A 22,963-nucleotide genomic window follows, 5' to 3' on the forward strand; every position below is an offset into this window, starting at 1 on the left:
AACAAATTCTTTACAATCCATTACATAATTAAATCTCAATTATGAATATATATTTTTATATAAYATATATAATATTAACTTAAACTTTGAAAGCATTATGTTCTAGTTAATGTCATATTGAGAAATGAGGCAGTAACAGACTAGTAGTTAAACTGGCACAAATTAAATTCTCATAACTTTTGAATGTTTATCAGGAAATTTGTAAAGGAGCTTCACAGGTTCTCCTGTCATACAGAGCCAGGTGTGGATTGTTACAGTTTATTTGCTGTCTGGCAAAAGGAGCATATTTTTTCTTATCGGTTCGTATCCATTCATTTGTAAATCTTCCACAAGCATTTTTGTATATAAAAAGAAGAGCCTCTTTATTTTCTAACATTTACATGCTTAAACACCAGCAACCCCTTTTCTACTTGCACGTCCTGGAAAGATAACTGAGAGAGACACTTTGTACCTTTTAAGTATTACCCCCGTCAGACAGTATCTTTGAAGTTCAGTTTGCTTCGTTCTACTGAATAAATGGCGTTCAAATAGTAGGTTAAGAAAAGCTGATGAAAATATATTAAATGGAAATTTGAACAGACAGCTGTGCACTGGGGTATAGAGAAAAATGCAGGGACTTGCTTTTCTTCCCACCTAGACTGGTTTTGCAGTGAGGTAACTGTCCTGGAGTTAAAAGAAGATTCAGGCCCATCATGACAAGATTGTTACACTAAGAAAACCTTTGATTTATTGATCTATTTGCAGTTACTCCCAGAGATGTATTTGGCACAGTGGTATAAGCTTGCTTGTAAATCCAGTCCTGTAAACACATCCTGTCACATACGGTCACACTGGCATTTCTGTATGAGCGCTACGACTAGCTTTGTATGTCTGCAGGATCAGGTCCCCTGTTTTGTGAATGTTACAAGATAACAATAATTTATGAATACTCCTTACACATTACCAATGTTTTCTGATTTCTGAGTACACATATTGTTTATGCAAACCAAGAGGAGCAGTATCTTCTGCATCTGTTCACAACAGGAACAAAGGTATTTTTTTAAAGTTTATTTGAATTAGCTTTAACAATTTAAAAAAATAAAATAGAAACCCTAGCATATCTGTTAATAAGCTAGCTGTCTAAAAATGAGATCTATATGACCAAAATAACATTTTGGGCAAAACATATATACATACTGCATGTGATACATAAAACAGCACACAGCAGAGGAAGTAAGAAAAATGTGTGCAGAAATGATCACTTTTTTTTAAGAATACTGTTATAAAAGGTGCAGAACTTAGTCCTGCAGCTGATGATGTTTCTGATTCCCTCAGGGATTCATTTCCTCAAGTTCCCCCTATCTCTATACATAGCACAAAAAAGACTGATGCAAACGTTTTTGTACTGTTTAGTTTTAATCCATGTAAACGTGTGGTGTATTCTTGAAACACTCTTTAAACATCTTGAAGGGGAAACAAGCAGGAAAAAAAGGGAAGAAAAAGGACCTTCAAAAAACAGGAGTAATCCTAAGGTTGACAGGAAATCAAATCATGAGTTAAACGTTAATTTTGGCATCAAATGCTTTGGTCACACAATACTGACTCTGTGATCCTGGATGCTTAGCTCTAAACACCCAGTTATGAAAGGTAGGCGTGTTGTAGTTTTTTCCATTTAAGTCCCAACAAACAGTTCACCATCTCCCCAGACAAAGAAGAGGGAGAAAGAGAGAGAGGTGGCTTGCTTTTTTTTTTTTGTCTTTTTCTTTTCCTTTTTCAATAATATGGATTAATCTATAAGTCTACAGGAGCAAGAGGACTCTGGGAGGTGTCAGCTCACCCCTTGTGCGTACACGTTCTGCAACACAGTTGCTGAAGCACTTTCCGCTGGCAGAGATTGTTCTTTTTCACCAGCATACAGAATCCGCCCTCGGCCCAAGACTCTTCCGTGGCTTCCGGAGGGCGGCGGTAAGAGAAGGAGGGGAAGTTGCAGATTTGGAGAGCATGGTGTGGACAATGGAGGAAGATTTAATTGGTCAGACAGGCAGATTTGGTTGAAGAGACCATTCAGGAGCAGGTAGCAAGGAGGAAAATTGGTCCATCAAAAGGAATTTCATTCAACAGCATTTTTTTTTTCAGGAAGAGATATTGTGTGGTCCGACAGGGAATGATTGGTATCCATTTGTGAAAGGGAAAAAAAGATTAGAAAGAGAATAATTAGAAAATAGTGATATTTACAGCAAAGGAATTTTTTCTCAGTTTTTATGAATCAAAAGAATAAAACAGTCAAATCACAGAAAAAGAATAAAATATTCTCAACAGAAATGCAAACCCTACAGAACAGGTTACACATGTAACTAGCGCTCAGTTGTTAAGCAGTGAAATGAGACCCTCCCTACCTGGTAACTTATAGAAAAAAAAAGACTTATTTTCCTCTGCTGCTCTATACTGTGGAGAACACGTGCCATATGGTGGGCTCCAATATGACGTTTCCTTCCCATGGCAATTGAGAAGGCAACTGGGCACAGCTGGGCAAACAGCAGTGAAATGGGTTGTTTTCAGCCTTGGGCAGCGTTGATTGGATCCAAATTGAGCATTCAGGCTCATGAGCGGAGAAGTACTACTGGGTGGCACAATTTATGTACAATCTCTTTGTCTTGGATATACTAATAAAAATGTTCAGTGCACAGGACCTCCTTAGAGATCTTAGCTCTGCTCAAGATTAAGTCGTTTTGTAAGACATGAGTGAATCCTACTTCTGTGCATTTTGCTCTAATGTTGCTTCCCAGCTGAATAGTATGTATGCAGAGGAAAGAGCAGAGCATTGGTTTGTATGTGGAAGAAAAAGCACTAACTGAAGATTCAAGGATAAAGGTGGGAATTTCAGGCACATGAAATTCCTTTGCCTAAGCTCCTTCTACTCTTCTGCTATTTCTGCTGTGTTTCTACATAAATGAAGAAAGTAACTTCCACCCTCAGTGATACTTCTTCCTATGGAGTCTCTTGAGATTGCACAAGCAGAGATGAGGATGGCTTTATCCTAGCATACTGAAGACCAAATCAAAACATCAGAAATTTGCACTGCAGTATTGAACTGCAGTAGATTACTGAGACTGCAGTTATCCAAAGCTTGTAACATCAAACTTCCTGTTCATTTGTCCATCTATAGCTGACCTTCTTTGGACTAGCTCTAGATGACAAGGATGCTTTYATCTAATATCCTGATATGAAACAGTCTCATGATTGGTTTACTTCTGTACATACAATATGATTTTACATTGGGTAGTGTATTTTTCAAGGTTAGAAGGCCTAAAAACTTACAGGAGCTGTAAAAGTCCACAGAACCAAGACTTAACCCTGCTCTTTTTTTCTCTCCTTTTTAAAATCTTTGATAAAACTCTTACTGAATCCAGCTGGAGTTACATGGACCCAAGGCTCATTTTTTAGCTTTTACCACATGTGATGTTGGCCATTTTCCACATTGTTTTATATTAGGCTTTATTCTGGTGTGATTTTACAGTTGGACTGTATCTGTTGGACTTTAGCTAGATGTAATTCACATAGCAATGTTTCTAGGGAAGCATGCCCTTACCTAAGTGTCTGTATACCTGTGCTGTTCTAAAGGAATGAGTAACAGTGAACAGTAAACATGGTGTCTTGGTTGCCTCAGCAGAAGCTCAACTTTCCACCACAAATTGAGCTCTACCTATTCAAAGTTATTTCTTTTCCTCTTGCTACCCTTTCACATAATTTAAGTAACACCATAGATATTTAAAATCCCCTTAGTTATCAGCATTTTCACAGTTTAAGGTGGCAAAATAGATAAATGTGATTCTATTGACAGTATGTTAGGATTTTCACACAAAAATTCTTTTGAAGTAATGGCTTTTGAAAAACAGATAAAGAGGGAAAAGTAGGTTGTAGGGAGGGATAATTCAGGTAAAGTGGATGTGACTAATCCTATTAATAACATTAATGTATTTTTCTCCTTTTCACAAACCTGAAAACATTAGGCAATAATGTTGATCTAAGATCCAGGATGTAAGGAAGGAGAAGAAAGAGACTGAACCACCTCAATACATGTAAAAGAAGAAGCTGGCAGCAGCAAAATGAATCTTTTCAGAGCGTTGCACTCACCATCCTTGCAGACTGTTCCCACTACACAGACACCAGTGTCTAGGTTATAGCCGCTTGGACAGCTTGTGCAGTTTCGGTCTCCGTGGCCACTGCATTCCAYGCAGCTGGCGTCACATCTGGAAGAGAGCACCAGAGGTTGGCCTTAGGCCTGTTCACCAAACACAAACAGTCCCAAGAYACCTCCTGGGTAGTGCAAAGGGCTTACTTGCTGTTTTCAACCATATCAGCTGATTTAATTAAAAAAAGAAAAAAAAAGATTACTTCCCCCTATTGCCCTGTCCTGTTTCTTCCCTCTAACCAATATTCACTCATTTTTTTTTTTAAATTAAATCGTGTTATTCTAGCATCTTGGAACTTTGCAGAAGTAACCAACAAAGGTGTGAAATAGATCGTGTACTCAGCACTAGCAAGGGGCAATCTCAAAACCACAGAATGGAAAAGACTGACCTGATGCCTAGTTCTTTAACCATCCTTCAAGCTGCATCATATTTTGTGCATTGATTGTTTTGATTTTTTTTTTTTTTGTGGAAAACTGTAACACATGGTAATTCCCTTCCTGCCCTGAATCCAATGCAAGTCAATAATAAATGTTTCCAAAAGGCCTGTGGTATTTGTTTAACAAAGAATAGAATAGAAAAAATAATGTCCCTTCTTTGTATAGCACATGCCTGTCCAAGACTTATCCACTTACTTGTATACAGATGAGCTACTTTGGATAGCCATCTGATATTATATTTGTGCCACATCTATGTCTGTGCAGCTGAAGAACTGAAATGGTCCTTATTAGCAATTAACTTCCTATTAAAAATCCTAGTTTGACTTCTTTAATTTGCTGAGAAACACAGCTCCTTTGCTAGATCTGTAAATTATACAGAATTTCTCTTCATATTTATTCAGATTCTCACTACAGGCTTTCAAAAGCAAAGGACACATATATATACATATGTAAGAAAAAGCATTTTTAAAAGACCTGCATCAATGTAATTCACATTAAAGTAGGAACTCCTTTTCCTTTAYTTGCTTAGCATTCAATATGTTTTTTCCTATTTTTTGAAGTCTGCAGTGTTTCATGTTCACATATTATTTATCTTTTCCTATACAATAACTAACATGCTGCCAAACATTAGACACATACTTTAACCATGAAGAACCTTCCTACCTTTTGCAGGTTTTATATCCACTTTCAGTAGAATGATCAAGGTAATAGCCACTACTACAGGACTGCACACATCTTCCATCTTCCATAAAATAGCCTTGTGTGCAGTTTATACAAGAGTCTACTCCAGCACCTTAAACGAGAGAAAATACACTGTACTACTGGCCAGTTCCTACCATTGCCTAACTGTTGCAAAAGTTTATCACGATCTTAGAGGCCACATTTTACTTGCCTTACGTCCTTTCTGAATCTGCATATTGCAAACAGTAACATTAAACAATAAAGATATATGGCTAGAATTACATTATGTTACATAATTTCAGTATGACTTTTTCTGAAACAAATGGATTTTGGCAGTTCTAAAGCTGCCACAAAATCCATCAATCATTCCTTCCCTCTAGAAAGACAATGGAGGCATAATTAGAAATTAGAATGAGCTCCATTAAAAGCAAAGATATGAGTGGATGTGCAYTTTTCACTAGAAAACAGATTTGCACATTAACTGAAAGAAATCTGACATACCTAATACATATTAATGAACTACCAAGAGAATTAAGATTTTTACATGTCAGCAGTCATGTTGTATTGGAACCATGATAGAGTAAAATTAAAGCTGAGGTAAYAGAACATAGAAGAAACAAAAAGATGCAGACAAATGTCAATGAAGTACCTGCACATGTTGCACAGGAACGGTGACATGGTTCACATTCCCTACCATTATGGTATTTTCCTTCTTCACAGCGGATAGCACATTTGGAGCCATGCAAACTATTATAGAAAGGAAAAAAAGCACAGTGTTTGAGCCCCGAGCAGATAACAGCAACAGAGGACAACAAGCTCATTCACAAACAAGTAATTCTCTTTTAATAAAAGAACAAGAAATTATTGGCGTTCACCAGATTCCTTCACTGCTCATATTTTATAAATTTAGAGACAGCAATCACGTCAAGTGGGAATGAAATGCAGTATCGCCTATGGTGAAGTACAGCAGCTGTTTACGGACTGCTAGTAAATACTGCCAAGTAGTAAACGATAAAAGAAGAAGAAAAAAAAAAGAACAGTGCCAAAGAGCATTGAAAATTCAGGCATGTAAAACGTAATTGCCCATGAGGAATTTGGCACAGGGACAGCATCACTGCATTAAAAAAATGCTGAGGGACTTGTTAACAAGATCTCATGCTTCTCTTGAAAGACCAGCAGCATCTCCCAATACCATGCTATAGCACAGCTAAGAATAAATTCACAATGCAGGAAATCACCACCTCTTTCTGCAAAAGCAGTTTTCTTTCACATCTCCAAACTGAATACCAGTGCTGCGTAGCTTGGGAGATTTGTCAAGATTACAGTATTCTGCCTGCAGGCATTTTTGAGTGATAGTACAAAACAGCGAGTAACAGAGAAAAAAGGAATAGCATAAGGAGTCACATTTCCATGCTTTTCTCTAAGTAGCTGTTTATGCTTTCATGTTAAAAAGATCTTGCTCTAGGCACCTGATAAGCTAGGGTTTCTCTGGCATGTCTGCCATCTTCTTTGGAATGTCAACTTTCATCCAATTCAGCCATTTCTCTAAAAATGCCCTGCAGCTCTAAGGAGTGCCATGCAAAGTGAGTATTAATCCCATTTTACATATTGGATGCAGTAAAAGTTGTGTGTGCTCAGCACCACTAGAAGTTTTCAAGAGTGCATATGGTCCCAGGATGGGAAAAAATGCTTAAATTAATAATTCAACAAACGTAGCAACACCTGCATTCTTATTTTTCTTCAGTCATTCATTCAAAGTGCTTTACAAAGCAGGTAGCATTATCACGTTTTTACAGACAGGAAAACTAATCATTTGCTGATGTTTAGTAAATGAACCAAAATTTAATTACGGAGGAAAAAAGGGAAGGAAATACTCYTATTTCACAGAGGGTTTAAATAGACCAATGGTCTGACCAGTCCTATGCTTTCCTGCCCATTTAATCGCACTTGTTCTTTAAAGGGTCTCTTTAAAAAAAACAGATATATGTGTAATAAGAATTGCTTAGGCTCATGAAAAAGMAGTCTAAATGCAGCATACAAAGAAATAAAATTTCCTTTACAAAAGGTAAAGGAATCTAGCTACGTATGTCCTGAAAACAAACAACATTCGGCTTTTACTAACTGAAATCCACTTTCACAGAAGGTAAAAGCCTAGTGTTAAACATTCATAGAACATCCATATGCTGAAAGAAGAACTCCTGCAGATACTGAATGCTAACTTCATATTCTTTGTCACATAAAGCCAGCATGTGACCCTTTACAAAGACCTTTGCCACTTGGATCAAAAGGTCATTCATTTATAAGGGAGCTTGAAAGGTGCACTGCTGCTTTGTGGATTTTACCTATCAGTTTCAGGAATGATTAAGTCCTCTCACCAATAAAAAGTTTAATATATGTGCACACTGTATCATAATAGAATTGAGCCTGAGGTACTCGAGATAAGTGAATGACTGGATATATGAGGAGACACAATAAAGATAAGGAAACAGTTTCCAACTATCACAGGAATGAATCAGAAGGATTAATACAATTCACCAGCTTTACTGCTAAAATAATCTTTGATGGCTGGACTATAGGTCAAAAAAGTGAAGAAATCAGCTCTCCATATAACCATGGCTTTTATTTTACCTGAAATTAAAGGTCTTCTAAAAATCCATTAATAGACAAAATGGCACATAGTGGCACAAGAAAATACCTAAACAGCAATGAAACACACAAAATGAAGGCTACTCAAGGTTAAATAGCTATAAAACTTTCTTCTTTGTGTATCTACTGACTCATAAGCCTCTTCAGCTGTTGTGATTAGTGACATCCATCATTTCCTTACCTTAGGCCATGTTTGCATTCTGTGCAGATTTGGAATTCAACACACGTCTTACAGTTTTCACTGCACTTTCGGCAAACTATCTTACCTACAAAGTTAAAAAAGAAAACAGCTCAGAAAAGCCTGGTCAGTAACATTTAATAAAATTATATGGATATATTATTTTATGTTTTYTTTCTTTTCTAGTTTGACATCAGGAATGGAAATAGAAAGCTAGACTAAAACAGCTAATAGCTAAAATAACTAAATTTTGCCTGTCATCAGCTTTTTCATCAAACTTCACATGGCTTAAACTATTTCTAAACCTCTGAAGGATTAGGTGTACCCTTAGAAAAAGAACATGCTTTGAGGTTRTTAAAAAAATCTTCATAAAGATATTTAAGTTACATTAACAATTTATGTTATAGATTTAAACAGTCTTTTCAAATAGCAGGGGTATACRGTGCTGAATGCAAAGCGTTCCAGTGACGCTCCTGCAATTTACTTCTTACGCCTTCCATACAAGCAGTCTGTCCTGTCTTATCTCATCTGGTGTTCAAGGACACACCTGCGTGAACATTTCTGATCTTAACAAAGTTAAGACATCAATTACTTAACATCTGTCTTTTAATTTCAAAATCTCCCTCCTTGAAGGGAGATCTCTTTGTCTACAGACCTCCTACCTTTTGGGATGCAGTGCTGTGCACCTCTCTGACAAGAAAAAAAATGACATTCCTGTTTAATCCTAAATTTTTATCTATCCATCTTGACTGTGTGGAAGGGAATTCCTTTCCCTGTAGTTTTCAGACACTGAAAATGGAAAAATAAAAGTAGCAGCTGCTCTTACTAATCCTCAAAAAYGAACACAAAGGTTCATGGTACAGAAAGCAAAAGTTAAGCAATTCAGTTGAACAAAGTTCTTGAGGCCGTATTTATCTTTTAAGCATGTGCCTAAAGCTAACTGAAGTCAGTGGAGTTTAAGCACATGGCTGAGTATTTTTACCAGCTTTGTAATTAAATATGGGCACTCTACTTGGCAATCACAGGAGCAGACTGAAGCCAGGTGTCTCACATGGCARAGAATTACTGCTCATGGGTCATCACATCACTGCGGCTACTTAAATCTGTCAAAAACATAATTACAAACACTTTTATATTTTTCCTTAGAGTACAAGTTCAGTGCCTGCGCATTTTTTTCAGCTGTTTCTTCTATGTGTATAGAGTCATGGTGGTGCCATGGCTTTCGGGTTTGGGGGAAGAGGCATTGCTTCATGTTTAGAATTAGGGTCCTGCCCATCCCTATCCAGAGCAGTGATCACCCACTCCGTCCTGCAACTGATTTGTCCTTGCACTGCCCTCAGAGTGCTGCTGTTACTCTTAGCCACAAGCAGAGAAGACATCCTACTGCAAAGTATGATTTTAAAAAGCTGTCTATCAAAGCAGATTCCTAAATCAATTTTTGAAGAGATTCTTAATCATAATTGGCATCTAAAAATTTTAAAAGTAGAGTAGGGTAAGAGATAAATGCATGAACATATTCTTCCCCTGGTTGCAAGTATTCCAGCAACCCCCAAGATCAAATTCAATATCCCAAAATCAAGAAACARTATGAAATACTAACTCTTATCAAGATAAAACCCATCTGGGCAGCTGGTAATACAGCTATTGGTTACTTCGTTCAGGTAGTAGCCAGATTTACAGGTCATGCACTGGTCACTGTGGCCTCCAACACAGGTTTCACAATTAGGTGAGCATTTTTTACAGCGTTTCTTGTCTGCATTGTAGTGACCAGGTGGGCAGTTCGAAACACAGATCCTGCAGACAGCAGGGAAGAGAAGATAGAGTTGTTAATGAAATAACCTGCCACCATGTTCCTGCACCATGACTGCAAAGCAAAAGTATTTCTTAGCATCACTGTTTTTCTAATGATCACCTGCTTACTGAAATGCGACCCTCTCAAGCACTGAAACCAATTGCCTCTTCGTGTCTTTTTTTTTTTCCAATAGCATATGCTGTCTCACTGGCAAACTCTTGTCAGACAGGCATGTGGTATCATTTTTAACCATCTACATTTCTTCCTATCTTGTTCAAACTCAATCACGTAAGCTGTAATAGCTATCACAGTTATATATATATCGCCATCTTATGAAAAAATAATCAAAAGATAGGGAAATAAAGGGTGTTTGAAGGCAGTGCTTTATATTCTGATTAGCTGGGTTTTTTCTCACTCCTAAGAAAATTTGTCTAATTCAGAGAAAAATAAATCATCCATTACTGCAATAAGAGAAGAGAAAGGAATTTAAGATACATACTGAGGAATCTGTGAAGTAAAGACTTTCTATTTGGTCTTACCGTGTGTTATTCTTAGATTTATAGTAGTAGTGCAGACAGTCAGTGCAGTGATCTGGTCCTGGCCCATCACACCCTACTTTACTGCATTCTGGATTGCAAGGACCTGTAATARAACCAAAAATCCACAAGGAAAATTAACATTTCCCATCTGGTATTGAGTGTCTTTTAAAATATAGTATTTTAATGTGGAATTCAATTACTCTGTTTACCTATGTAAGCCGATGTCCAAACAGTAATTCAACTCCACTGAAAAGTGAAGGGTTCAGCAATTTTTTAGCAAGCATGGTATCCACTATAGAACCTATCAGAAACTATTTCTGGCTCCAGAAAAATTATTTCCTCATGAATTGGAAATCATTTTAATTTTTATTCAGTGGCTACTTAGTGGGGGAGAACTGGTTTAGGTGACTAACACAACCCATGAGCACCAGCCCCCAGGGCCCCAACTCACCTGCCTCTGTGCTGCTACATGCTGCAAAAGCCCTGGCTAACACTTGCTGATTAGTAAATCTTCCATCTCACCAGAACCTCATCTTTACAGTTTTCAGATAGGTTCTTATCACTAAAGGAGGAAAGCTCTGTTGACTCCTGCCTTTATATATGGGAACACAGCATATAGGTAAACTTTTAATTATTTATAAGTAAGCTTGTAACTATTTAATGAAATGCTGCTCTGAAATTTCTCTTAACATCAAGCAAACCTGTTTTAAAGTGATTTTGTTCATGCAACAACAGCTGAAGAAGTGAGTGACCTTCACAGCAGAGATGTAAGTTACACACATTGTAGGCATTATAGCACATATGCAAGTTGAGAAAACTAAGTGTCTAGGTAATTCATATAGCTCCTAGAGCTAGGATCCACTCTTTTATATTAACCCTCAACCCTGCTCTTCACTGTACCTGCAATAAAAGATCAAAGCTCTGAATACTTCTCCTGGCCTCTGTAATTTCTGTTGTCCTATCTTTTCCCTCTTTTTTCCCTCCGACCATATGGGTGATGGCCAAAATGGACACTAGAGAAAGACTGCTTCTAGTCCATGCCTCACTCTATCTCTTCCTTTGAAATGTTTTCTTCTCCTTCTAAAAGTTTGGTCTCCCATTCCCGGGCTGTATGATGTGTCACAGAACAGACAAAGTRAAATAAATTTCATTTCCCACTTCTCTTCAAGTGTTTTTTTTTCCTGTTACTTGTAATTTTTTGTGTGATGATGACATCCATTGTATCATTTAACTAGGTAACATTTTCGGCTTCAGTTTTATGTGTTTTCTCCCTGTCATAAGACCCCTCAAAATATAATGGCAGAACTCTACAACTCACATTTCATGGCAATTCATAACAAGCTGTTTTAGTAACAAAACTGAAGTCAGCTCATTTTTGGTGACCTATAATGTCACCAAAATGTCACCTGTAATGTCACATTGTACTTCAGGTGAATGACGAGATTGAGGAGAGGAATRTCTGGAGTAGAAAATACCTTGCCAAGCCTGTAAGATTCAGGTGACTGACTAAGGGACCTCATCACAGCAGCTTACAATAAAATTTTGGACAAGCTTTCGGAATGCGCATGCATRACAATGGACAAATCTCAGCACACTTTTTCTCTACATAGCTGCATCTGAAAAGAGGAAACATATGCCTTTGACTCATGTAAGCCATTGCTTAATCATTCTGTGGATCTTTATTCACTTTATGGAAAACTGAGTCATTGTCGATTGCACTGGAAAAAATGAACGAGCTACAGTGTTTTATAATATCTACCGGTCATGCCATCAAGAACTGTTACTGGCTCAGATGTGTCTGATACCAAAAGAAGACTCCTAAGTATTCATTGTCCAGCACTGATGTCCACACTGTCTGTGTAGCAGCACCAGAAAATATAAACAAGCAGTCTCCTGTCTGTCTAGTTGCTTGTGCTTCATCTGCCAAAATGAGTTAAGGACTTCTCATCTAAAATAGGCACTGARGATCTGATGTGCTGTAGCAGGAGATGGTAACAACAGAAACCTAAGATTCAGCAGTCTTATCTATCTAAAGAAAGGTCCTGGCACTGCTGGATTACATGTGGGAAACTGCCAACTTGACTCACTCTGCAGCATGAAAAACCTAGTTTTATTAAAATCTAACGTAAATAATGAAAAACTTCTACAGGGATCAATGGAAAACAGTACACATACAGGCAACAAGGTTATTCATATATACATAGACATAAATCCACACACACAAACATATACACGCACATATATAAAAAGCAGTGTATTCTTCATAGCATCTTACCTGTATGTTAAAAATATATAAATTAAGAAACCATTTCACTGAACTCCGACCACTCCCACCCCTGCATGGGAMAATCGCTGCATAATTTTATTTTGAGTAGACATCCTGTCAGCACTGTGTTTTAGCCTCAGAATATTAATTTTCCTATATATAATTATTATAAATCCTGCATAATTAGTATCAGTTGTGCCACTGAAATCCTAACTAATTAAATGAAATCTAAATATTACTTTGTTATTCTAGTCAGAGATGATTAACTATTGATGTTGTTTCTATTTCACTGATTTTAGCTATTTATCTGTAATTTTCTTTCTGATGGCATCTTTCAATACCATCTAACTGTTTCCCAGACAAGAAAGACCACAGATTCTGCTGCGCAGTGAGTATCCTAGTCTTGAAKTACACACAGAATCACCGAAAGACACAAAATGTAGAAGACGGAGCATGTCAAATAAGCAAGTCAGAGTATGGATAATGTCTGGCAATACCATTGACAGTATATAGTCCTGTGAGAGGAACATTTTATACATGCAGAGTTTGAAGTTACTGCTTCAACCTATTATGTTTTCAGTAAAAACACAGAGTAAATGAATGACACTTCAAAGTACACACCTGAATAGTCATCTGTTCCATAATCTTCTGTAGGGTCTTCAACTGGACTAGAGCGCACTCGTTCCACTTTTGGAAAATCATTTCTTGGTGAGTACGGCTGGATGGATGTTCCATACAGTACTAAGGACCATTCTTTCAATTTGCCTAGAAGTTAAATATTTAAAATCTAGTTTTAGAAATCGTTTCCTATTTTCTCTGTCTTACAAAAAGATATTGCAAGTAAGCATGACTTTGTGAGTAGGTATGGAATACTTCACATTTCATCTGAGAGTCTTTAGTTTAATATAGACAGTGCAATCTTTGCTTTCCTGCAGATTTGGAAAGCTTACTTTATTTGTTTGGATTTTCACACTGTAGTTTATTCTGCTTCACCCTCCTGTAGGTCTACTAAAGGTCTGCACCACAAGTTGAACTTAATATAAACAATAAACAAAAGAAGTCTGGCCATGAAGTTACTTGGAAAACTTTTATGAAGTTCAACAAGGTGAGTTTTTGTTCCAGATTTCACTTTTCCTCAGAACATTAATTATCYATTTTTTAATTATTTGAGATCTCTTAGCTAACCAGCTACATATTCAGAATTCTGACTTAATAAAAGGGTTACATTTTGGTTAATACTCCGATGTATTTTTTGTTGGCTTACAGGGTATATCTTGATGAATGCAAAAAATTTCCTTTAAAATCTCCGTGGTAGAATGTTAATATCCCCACCCAAAACAGCATAACCTCTTATTCACTTAGCCTAGTTGTTTGGCAGATACGTTACTGCATTGTCCGAATTCGTCACTATTATCTTATTCTCTCAGCACTTAAGAAAAGATTGTCTGCTTGCCTGAATCTTACTTTTTTGGCAAGTTTTTTTGTGGAAGAATGGAAAGATAAATGTGTATGAAGTCATCAGTTCAGGCTGTAAGGACAAGAGGTGTGAATTTGCAGCCTCCACCTTCACGTCTTTACTCCCCACTGAATTAATTCTGTGAAAGGAGAAAGGATTCAGGCCTCAAACAATGCTTAAGGTAGTGATGCATGAAAAATACATCCCGGCTTGAGAAGGTGGAAAGCACGTTTGGCCTTATCCTGTTCTCTTGATTATATTTATCTGTGTTGAAGCAGCAAGTTGTAAATGTTAGTTTCTCATTGGGAGAGATAGGGAAGAGGAGAGCTGGGAGTGTTTCTTTTCTAAATTTGGAAGATTCTACTTTTGGAGGCTGTTCTGTGGTTAAAATACTCTCCCTTGAACTACTGATTTAGAAAAAATGTAATCCAGGTAAGCCTCCCCACAGGAAAATCACTTAATATACTTCCAGTAAAATTAAATTCAATTCCTTTCAATAACTTGTTGTTTGGGCTTTTTCAACCTGTGCAAACAAATTACTTAGACATTTATTAGAATCAAGTTATTTTTCTGTGTTATTTTTGCGATACCGATGTCATCTGGTATCCTCTGAGGACAGGACCGAAACTGAACATTATCTCTCTAGTTTTACATTTATCTGCCAAGCATTAAGCAACAACAACCAAAGACATGGATTTCACTGAGGAATGACAGCTATCTGACAGATGACAACCCGATTCTTTTAAACTGTTTTATTTTGGGGGCTTAAATTTAGGTTAAAGATGGGAATAAAACTGCTCTCTCACTGTCTCTSCCAATCCAATTTCATCTTTATTTGATAGAAATTTCTACACTGATATGAAACCTTCTCTGTTCTATACTCAATTTTAAAGAAAGGCATATAGGCAGAATCTACATCATACAGTTGTTTCACACAGTAATTTCCAACTTCTTGTAGCTGAAGTAAAGCATTGCTTTTAAAGAGACTTTCAATCTCGATTTTAGAAAGTAATTGATGAAGAACCTACCTCCCATCTTGCCAAATAGCTGGCTAATTACCTAGACTGTCAAACTCCAAGCACCTTATTTTCTATTTGTCTTTTCCTAGGTCTAGCTCACAGCCATGAAGCTCTTTAGTCCTCACTAGATTAAAAAAGACCCAAATCACGTATTTTCTTTTTGTATAAATGCTTAGGGACCAAGTCACTTCTCAATGTTCTTTAAAGTGATTCAGCTGGGTTCTTAAAGGCACTTTCTTTCTGGCAAAAAGAGTTATACAGAGAGGTCATGTTTAACTACACAAGCAGTCATCTCTGTAGCCTTTTGAAAGCTACAGCTTCTCCACATAAAATCACTGTCCTTTTTGTGATTTAACCCAATTCTATAGCATAGTGACCACAATATATTGGATGCAATCAAAAATATGTGTTTTGCTAAGTTAGAGAGACCTTTCCATCCTCATCATTATTTTGCTCCAATGATCACAAAACTTTCCAAATTCTGATTTTATATTTCTCCTAGAACACTGATAAAAATACTGAATACTAGAAAGTAATATCTGCAAAGACCCACTAACAGGCAAAGGTGCTCTTCAAGCATAGTGTACTGCTGTATATGGATGTCACACACTTGGAAGGGCTTGTACCAGTAAGGATTAGAGTCTTAAAAGTATATCTAATGTAGCAGGGCAGCTAGGGGAATAATGCAGGGTCTCTCAGGAGATTAGTTTCCTCTTAAGAATGGTTCAGTAAATAAAGAGAGAGAAAATTCATGTGACTTGCCAGCAAATAAATGAAGTCTGCCTCAAGGCAGGTTTAATTTCCACAACAAAAATATTTCAGTAAATAAGTATATATACATACAGACACGCTTTTACAATGAATATACAAAGTGTGCATATTTGAGCCAAAATTTTTCTATTCCCATTTTGGCTGATTCCATCATTTAGTTTGGCTAGAATAATCCCTTACCCTGCTTGTATTTAGTACATAACACAGGTCCCACATGGTATGTACAGGAGAAAGGGTATATATATTGCAGTGTTTCACAGTAAGCACATGTCCGCCTCCATAAACTGTACAGAATTAAATGCAGAAATCATTGGCACTATTTTTATGAACTGGACCTTGCATTTCTTTACGGRTAACAGATGTGGCATTACCTTGCCAATGCTGGGGTATGATGACATGTTGGGTCTTTGTTCTCAGTTCACTACAGGAAAACTGCAACTCTTAATTATAAGACTTTTCAATAGCTAAACAAATATGTGCACACTCAGAAACAAGAAACAGGCGTGATGGTGACACTAGTGTGATAAACTGCAGAATACGTTGATAAAGTGGAGAGGCACCATAAATTATATTTAAGCACCTTTTGCTTGCTTCACACTCTGTTCAGCATGGAGACTAACCCTAACATGCCCAAATGACTGAGTTTATCCACTACTAATATATGACAGGCACTTTCAAACTGTTCTGGGCAGAAATGTTATGGGACAGCTTCCATCACAAGGCAAGCAGTACCCTGCAAACCTGGGGGACACATCTCTAAGGAGGATACAATGAACCATGGCCCAAATTCACAGCTGGACTGCATCTTGTGAAATATAAATGCATGTTAAAAACTAATGAGTCTAAAACAGTGTTTCACACTCAGGTTAAAAGATAGTAAAGAATAAATTTTCCAGCAGGATTCTTTCAGCACAGTAGCTTCCTCCACCATCCTCGTCCAGGCAGATCTTAATATCTCCTCATCTTACCACTCCTTTTCCCCCAGAGTTTAGGCTTTCTTCTTCAAGGAGCAAAATCAGTCCCATATTAGCCACTATAGTGTTGGGAAGAGTAAATACGAAGTGTTGAAATCAGTAAATCWGTAAGACGACATGGCTACTCATACTGAAAAAAAGTTTGCAGGAACAGGCTTTAAAGTGTAAAACTGGAAATGCAGCTGGTCTCTTTTAGACTGTCCTAGTGACATGAAAGGGCTTTAAATGATGTCTGGAGACCRGCCCAGGTGGACAGCTTCCAGAATGGCTCTGTGTGAGCTCTTCTCTACGCTTTAACACAAGGAGCATGCCAGGGTATGAAAAAGAAGGGAATAGCTGAAATGTGTTGCTCTCTGGCTACTTTTCCCCCTTGTTGGATCAACCACTGGGTGCCAGTATACACAGTGGTGAAGGGCTGCCCCAGCTTGTCCTTCAAGCCAGAGAAGCTCATGGCTCCTTCAAAAATAACAAATATAAGACAGATTTARTTACTGATTTTTTGTCTGTCATTTTTTTCTTCAATTATCTGCTTAAATTTGGATTATGTAGATTTTATGTAGCACCTCTCCTCTATGAAATTCACAAGCACTGAAAATTCTCTGAACACACAAAAAAAAACTGTGTAGTTCTGCTCATAGTGCCCTTCCTGACRCATTTAATGAATACCCCTATTAATACACTGCTCAGCATTAAGTGGTATAATTAACATCATTAGGTAAGAACCTGTCACCAGTGTAAAACCATGGCAAGAAATGATCAGTGTGGATAAAATGAAGTGAAAACTGAAACACTGGCAGTATTGCTATTGTACTTCAGACCTCCAGAGGATGACAACCAWGATTTTCAAAATGCTGTGCTTAATGTTAGCCTCCTGAGTATACAGTTAACATTTAAATAATACTGACCACCCTAGAGTTACCACAGACATATATAAACAACGTAAGAAGTTATTTACTGCTCAATAGTTTTGAAAATCACACTGCTTATTTAGGTTTTCAGTAGGGAATTATGGGCCTCTTTTTATATGCCAGGCTTTAACAACTTTGTCTTATGACTGTAGGTACAGTCTCTTAAAAGGAAAGATTCAGGTAACGCAGATGCAGTCAACCAAGATAAGTAACAAGTGGATTTGATTAAGTCTATTCATCTCATTTTGGAAAAAAAATGTGTATATACATGTCTATATATTATATATAGGAACATATAAATACATACATACATATAAATATATGTATACATATAAAAGCAGAGACACTGCCTATCTGGCCATCTGTTGTATTAAACAGAACATAATTCAGCCACATAATGGAGAGCAGAAATAAAGGACTAAAATTYTCATTCAAGTTAATACCATTGATTACAACAATAGTTGGGTGATGCTGATCTATGATTTGGATTTTCAGAACAGAAAATCATCTAAGAAGCATAAAACCCGCACTTCCATTTTGCCATAATACTGAAACGAGAGGGCATATTCTTGTCCAAAGAAAACTGTATAAACTCAGTTGAGTTTGGCCTATATACCACTTGGAATAGGGTAGGAAACAGGATCATCGGACAACTCCATATTCACACATTAGAATTTCTAGTGTGCCTTGGCTTTCTCTCAATCACTGTGAAAATAGTCCTACTGAGTTTGTAAGCTTTAAGTGGGAATGGGATGAGCCTTCCAGGGCTGTTAATTCCTTTGAGAGAAACACATTTACCCTGATTAGTTAAATGGCACATAGCTTTCATTTCAATCTAACAAATTCAGTTTCAATCAARAGGAAGAAAAAGCATTGCCCTCTATGGAGAACATCTCCATAGTASTTGGCAGAAATATTTTTAGGTCCTTCTCCGACAAAGTCGAATCAAAACAATTAACCGTCTTCTAGAATGGGCAGCTACATGCACATATTCTATTGTGCTAACTTTTCTTATTTTAAACATACAGTTTTTAAACACATTATTTAGCATTCTTATCAAAGTTTCTTTATTTGTGCCTTTTCGTGCACTAGAAACAATGAAAGTACTTAGCATCTTCAGTGAGGGTCATTCAAATAGTTTTAGTGACTGTCAATATCCTATTCATTCAGGACAAGCCTATTTAAAACCCCTTATTGTTGGCTCACAATGATATTTTTTTATGGCTTCAAAATCTTTATTTTGTGTTAACATCCATATCTTAAAATGCATTTTTTTWATCAAATCAATTAGAAAATCCTAACTATTCCATGAGTTTACTTAGCTGCCTGAGGTGTAATGTATCTTGTAGTCTGTTGAATTATAAACCAATATTCTTCTGGTATTGTTATGGCAATCCTAACCGTACTTTATAGTAGAATTCTTATAACTCATTTTTAGATGTCTGAAAGTAGTAATCAACTAGATTTGCCACTTCCAATGCAATATTATAGCTTGTTGACATGTCATCCAATCAAAGATGTTAAGATTAATAATTTASCTTTAGTGATAAATAATTTCCAATACATTAGTAGTATTCAGCTCTTAAACAAAAAGATTAAAGCTTTTTAATCTATATTCCTTGTTGATGTAATATATCTTCTTTCCTTATTTTTATTAAAGGAAATATTTATGGAAATTAAATAGGACGGTTCTTAGGGTTCCCACCTACTTTGATGTGAGGCCCCAAGAGGACAGTGTTCAGTATTCATGCATAACAGTTTTGTTTGTTTGTTTGTTTGTTTGTTTGTTTTGTGTGTGTGTGTGTGTGTGTGTGTGTGTGTAGTATCTCTATTTCAAAGTGGGTCTCAAGGCTGAAATTTTCAATAGGCCTAAAAGAAATTGTGTTCCTATCTCTCATAACCAGCAGACAGGAGTAAGCACCCACTCCTTTGAGTCTCTTTGAAAGTCCTCACCTCAAGCTCCATTTCCTTTGAGGTGCTCATACTGAAATTTGTGAATGAAATTGAACTGTGCAGTGGGAATTAGAAACAGGAGAGTATATGCAGCCCCAGAAATTCCTCCTAAGATCACAGTTCATAAGTGGACAAATATGTGGTCTGGGCACTTTACCTATACGCTTGCAAGTCCAATGCAACTTATAGTGTAGCAAGCCATGGATTTCTCTCTTCTGTATAAACTGAATTCCTAATTATGTAAACACAGATAAATGCCATTGTTTCTTTATCAGTAGAACAAAAAATACAAAGCAAAGAGGRATGCAACATAGAAATAAATTCTTAGGTCCTGTATCAGCCATGAGAGGCGCTGGCAACTTGAATACAATAGAATAGCTCTGGGCTGTGCTAACTTATGCAGAAGACCTGTCTGAAAAAACTATCCTAGAAAACAGATGCCTATATATTATAACTCCTCGCAAATGTGACACATGCAGTTTCATGCAGTTCTGTGTCTTTCTCCTTGAAAACTCCACCTGCTAAAAATTTGGCTTTTTTTGTTCAAGGAACTGACTCTTGGTAACCTGTCAGATGGTACAGGAGTCTGTCTCTGCTTGAAGAATTCACAAGTCTGGTATGATTCAGCTTTATGTGGCCAGAATCACTTCTTACACTTCGAGATAACTTTAAAAGTRAGAAAGACTGCAGTGCACACTTGAGAAGGTGAACTTCTCCAGGAAAAACAGAAGTTCAGGACAAAAAAGAACTACAGATCTTAAATGGCAAGTAACTGCAACATAAAAATGAGGAGTGTATCTATAACTTACTGAGAATAATACATAGCTCTTTATATCTCTGTCTTCACGTTAAACTAATGAGATGTTGGAGATGTAAATAAAAGATGGAAGATAACTGAAGCAATGTTAGCAGCTTCAAGCATCCTTCTGACTCCACTGAAATCAAACACAGGCCACAGTCATACCTGGAGTCTTGAAATTTCTCAGCTGAGAAGGAGTGTCACAGATTTCCAAGATCCAGTCACCTGCTGCTTTTTCACTCCAGCAGTGAGTAGTCATAAATTCCCAGTTTTTAAATCCTTCCATGGAGTGATCAAATAACCTAAAATAAATCAAAACATTTGTGTAAGTGTACCACTTTATTAGTGGAGCTAAGCCTCCAAGTTGGCAGGCTGTGACATAATACACTAACTAGCCAGTTCATTTATCTACACTTCCATAAAATATTAATCATGATGGTTTTCCAGCACATATTTCAAATACGTTTACCAGTAGTTGTGTTGTTTTCTTTTTGATGGAGAAGATCCTTTGCATGTTGTCATTTGTCATAATGTGAAAGAGAATGCAAAGAGGATTCACTATCAATAAAAATTACTAACAAACCTAAACCATGTGTCTCAAGAAAAGTGCACAGAATGCAGCATACAGTTTGCTTTAAAAGCACAATGTAAATACYGACAACTTTCTTTATGCCGGGGAAGTTCTGTAACATTTACTTCTGTTTTGGATTGAAGTACAGACAAGGAATTTTAAGAAAATAAAAGTATTAAGTAACTGAGACAACAAGAGCCAAACATGTGATTCCTCATGAGGAAATCAAATATATCTGAGACTTTGTTCTCAAACCTAGAACGACCAGGGTATCACTCTATTCAAACACTTGACAAGATTTGAGTTTGGGTAAAACTGAGAGACTAATGGCATCTGATGATTTCATCTCACTAACAATGTTACCATAATTTAATTACAGGTCTTGGGTGAAGAGGTTGGAGCTCAGGCCTGGATTACAGTACTTTCTAGTACGGGGGGCCCAGTTCAGAGGCTGCAATATGATGCTGATGGGATGGGGGAAGGGGAAGGAGGACTGGTTGGAGATTTTATTGCTTAAAACTGGAATTTATTAATGAGATTTTGGAAAGACACAAGAGAACTTGCACTTTTATTCAGTGCTCACAGCATGTTGCCTGCTACCCCAAAGCTATTGATGGGAGGTACACTCTAATAGAGACTGCTGCCTCTAACAAAAATGGCACAGCTCATATTTAAAAGATATATATGCATGTATATATACATATGTGTGTGCAAATATATATATATATGTGTGCATGTCTATATAGTTTTAGATCTCCCTCTCTCTAACAGAAAAGCAGAATGAGAACTACTACATTTATCATCATTTTAATTTGCTCTTTATGTGTGGAAATTTCATAAAAACATGACTTGTACAGTGAAAAATCCAGTGGGTTTAGAATGCTTCCATAAAATGGAAAGCAATCGAGTGTATGAATAAAARAATACTCTGATCTATCTTAAAAATTTATTTTACATTCACTTGATTCTTTATTGTTATTTTCTAAACACATTTCAAGCATTTTTCTCAAAAAGTTATGAAACTCAGCATGCAAACACTGAGCAAACAGGATAGTTTTGTAGCAATGCCAGYATGTATCAAGTTCTGCTGAAAATGTTCATGTAAGCCACGGATGAAAGGTCGTTTTTCTTGTCAAAAGCTTTGGTGAGCCAGCGGTCTAGCTCCAAGAACTGGATGGGCCTAAATATTCACAGCTCACTTCAGTAGGATGCGGATGTGTGGGCTGCTTATAGGATTCAGCTTACAGTTGATTTTCTCTCTTTCATTTGTCTAATCTTCCACTGAGTATGAATGTCTATAATGCTACTCTTATTTATTACTTGTGATAACATTTATTGAAAATACGTTTAAAATAGGCTGAATTTTCACTGATAATTGGGTGAGATTTTCTTCTGGTGCAGTATCGTACATAGAATTATGCCACCAGAATTGGTCTGTTTCATGTCAGTGTTAAATCAGTGGTTTGAATACAACCAATTTCACAAACACATGGCACACATCATTTACTCCAAGGTAGAAATTATCTAGCTAGTTATTACCCAGTTTTTGCATGTGACTTTTTGCATTTGAGTATGCCATTATATAGGTTATTTCCATTATGTARGTTACTTCAGTCAAATTGTCAAATAACGTTTTGCTGATAACTGATGTATTACTTTTTAAATACACTGTCAATCAGTCAAGGCAGCAGTACTCCTTCTTGTGGTTATGGCAACTGAATTATATAGTATTATATAAATACCAGGCAATTATATTTGAAACTCTATATTCATTGCGCTTGCATTCTCATACATAGAAACA

At 36.8% G+C, this 22,963-nt stretch overlaps 1 protein-coding gene across 1 annotated transcript in view; it reads right to left on the reverse strand.

Moving 5' to 3' along the window:
- Positions 1–22,963, reverse strand: part of PCSK5 (proprotein convertase subtilisin/kexin type 5) — a 248,905-nt gene that overhangs the window by 55,764 nt on the left and 170,178 nt on the right. The window contains exons 13-20 of the mRNA XM_085313604.1: positions 20,757–20,893; positions 13,333–13,476; positions 10,446–10,548; positions 9,715–9,908; positions 8,118–8,202; positions 5,940–6,037; positions 5,273–5,402; positions 4,114–4,229 (exon numbers count right to left, since the gene is read on the reverse strand). Of these exons, the coding sequence (XP_085169730.1) occupies positions 4,114–4,229; positions 5,273–5,402; positions 5,940–6,037; positions 8,118–8,202; positions 9,715–9,908; positions 10,446–10,548; positions 13,333–13,476; positions 20,757–20,893 (1,007 nt within the window). The remainder of the gene's footprint in view (positions 1–4,113; positions 4,230–5,272; positions 5,403–5,939; positions 6,038–8,117; positions 8,203–9,714; positions 9,909–10,445; positions 10,549–13,332; positions 13,477–20,756; positions 20,894–22,963) is intronic.

The sequence above is a fragment of the Rhea americana genome, unplaced genomic scaffold, assembly GCF_003343005.1.
Source record: "Rhea americana isolate MKP2758 unplaced genomic scaffold, rheAme1 scaffold_11, whole genome shotgun sequence".
Lineage (NCBI taxonomy): Eukaryota > Metazoa > Chordata > Aves > Rheiformes > Rheidae > Rhea > Rhea americana.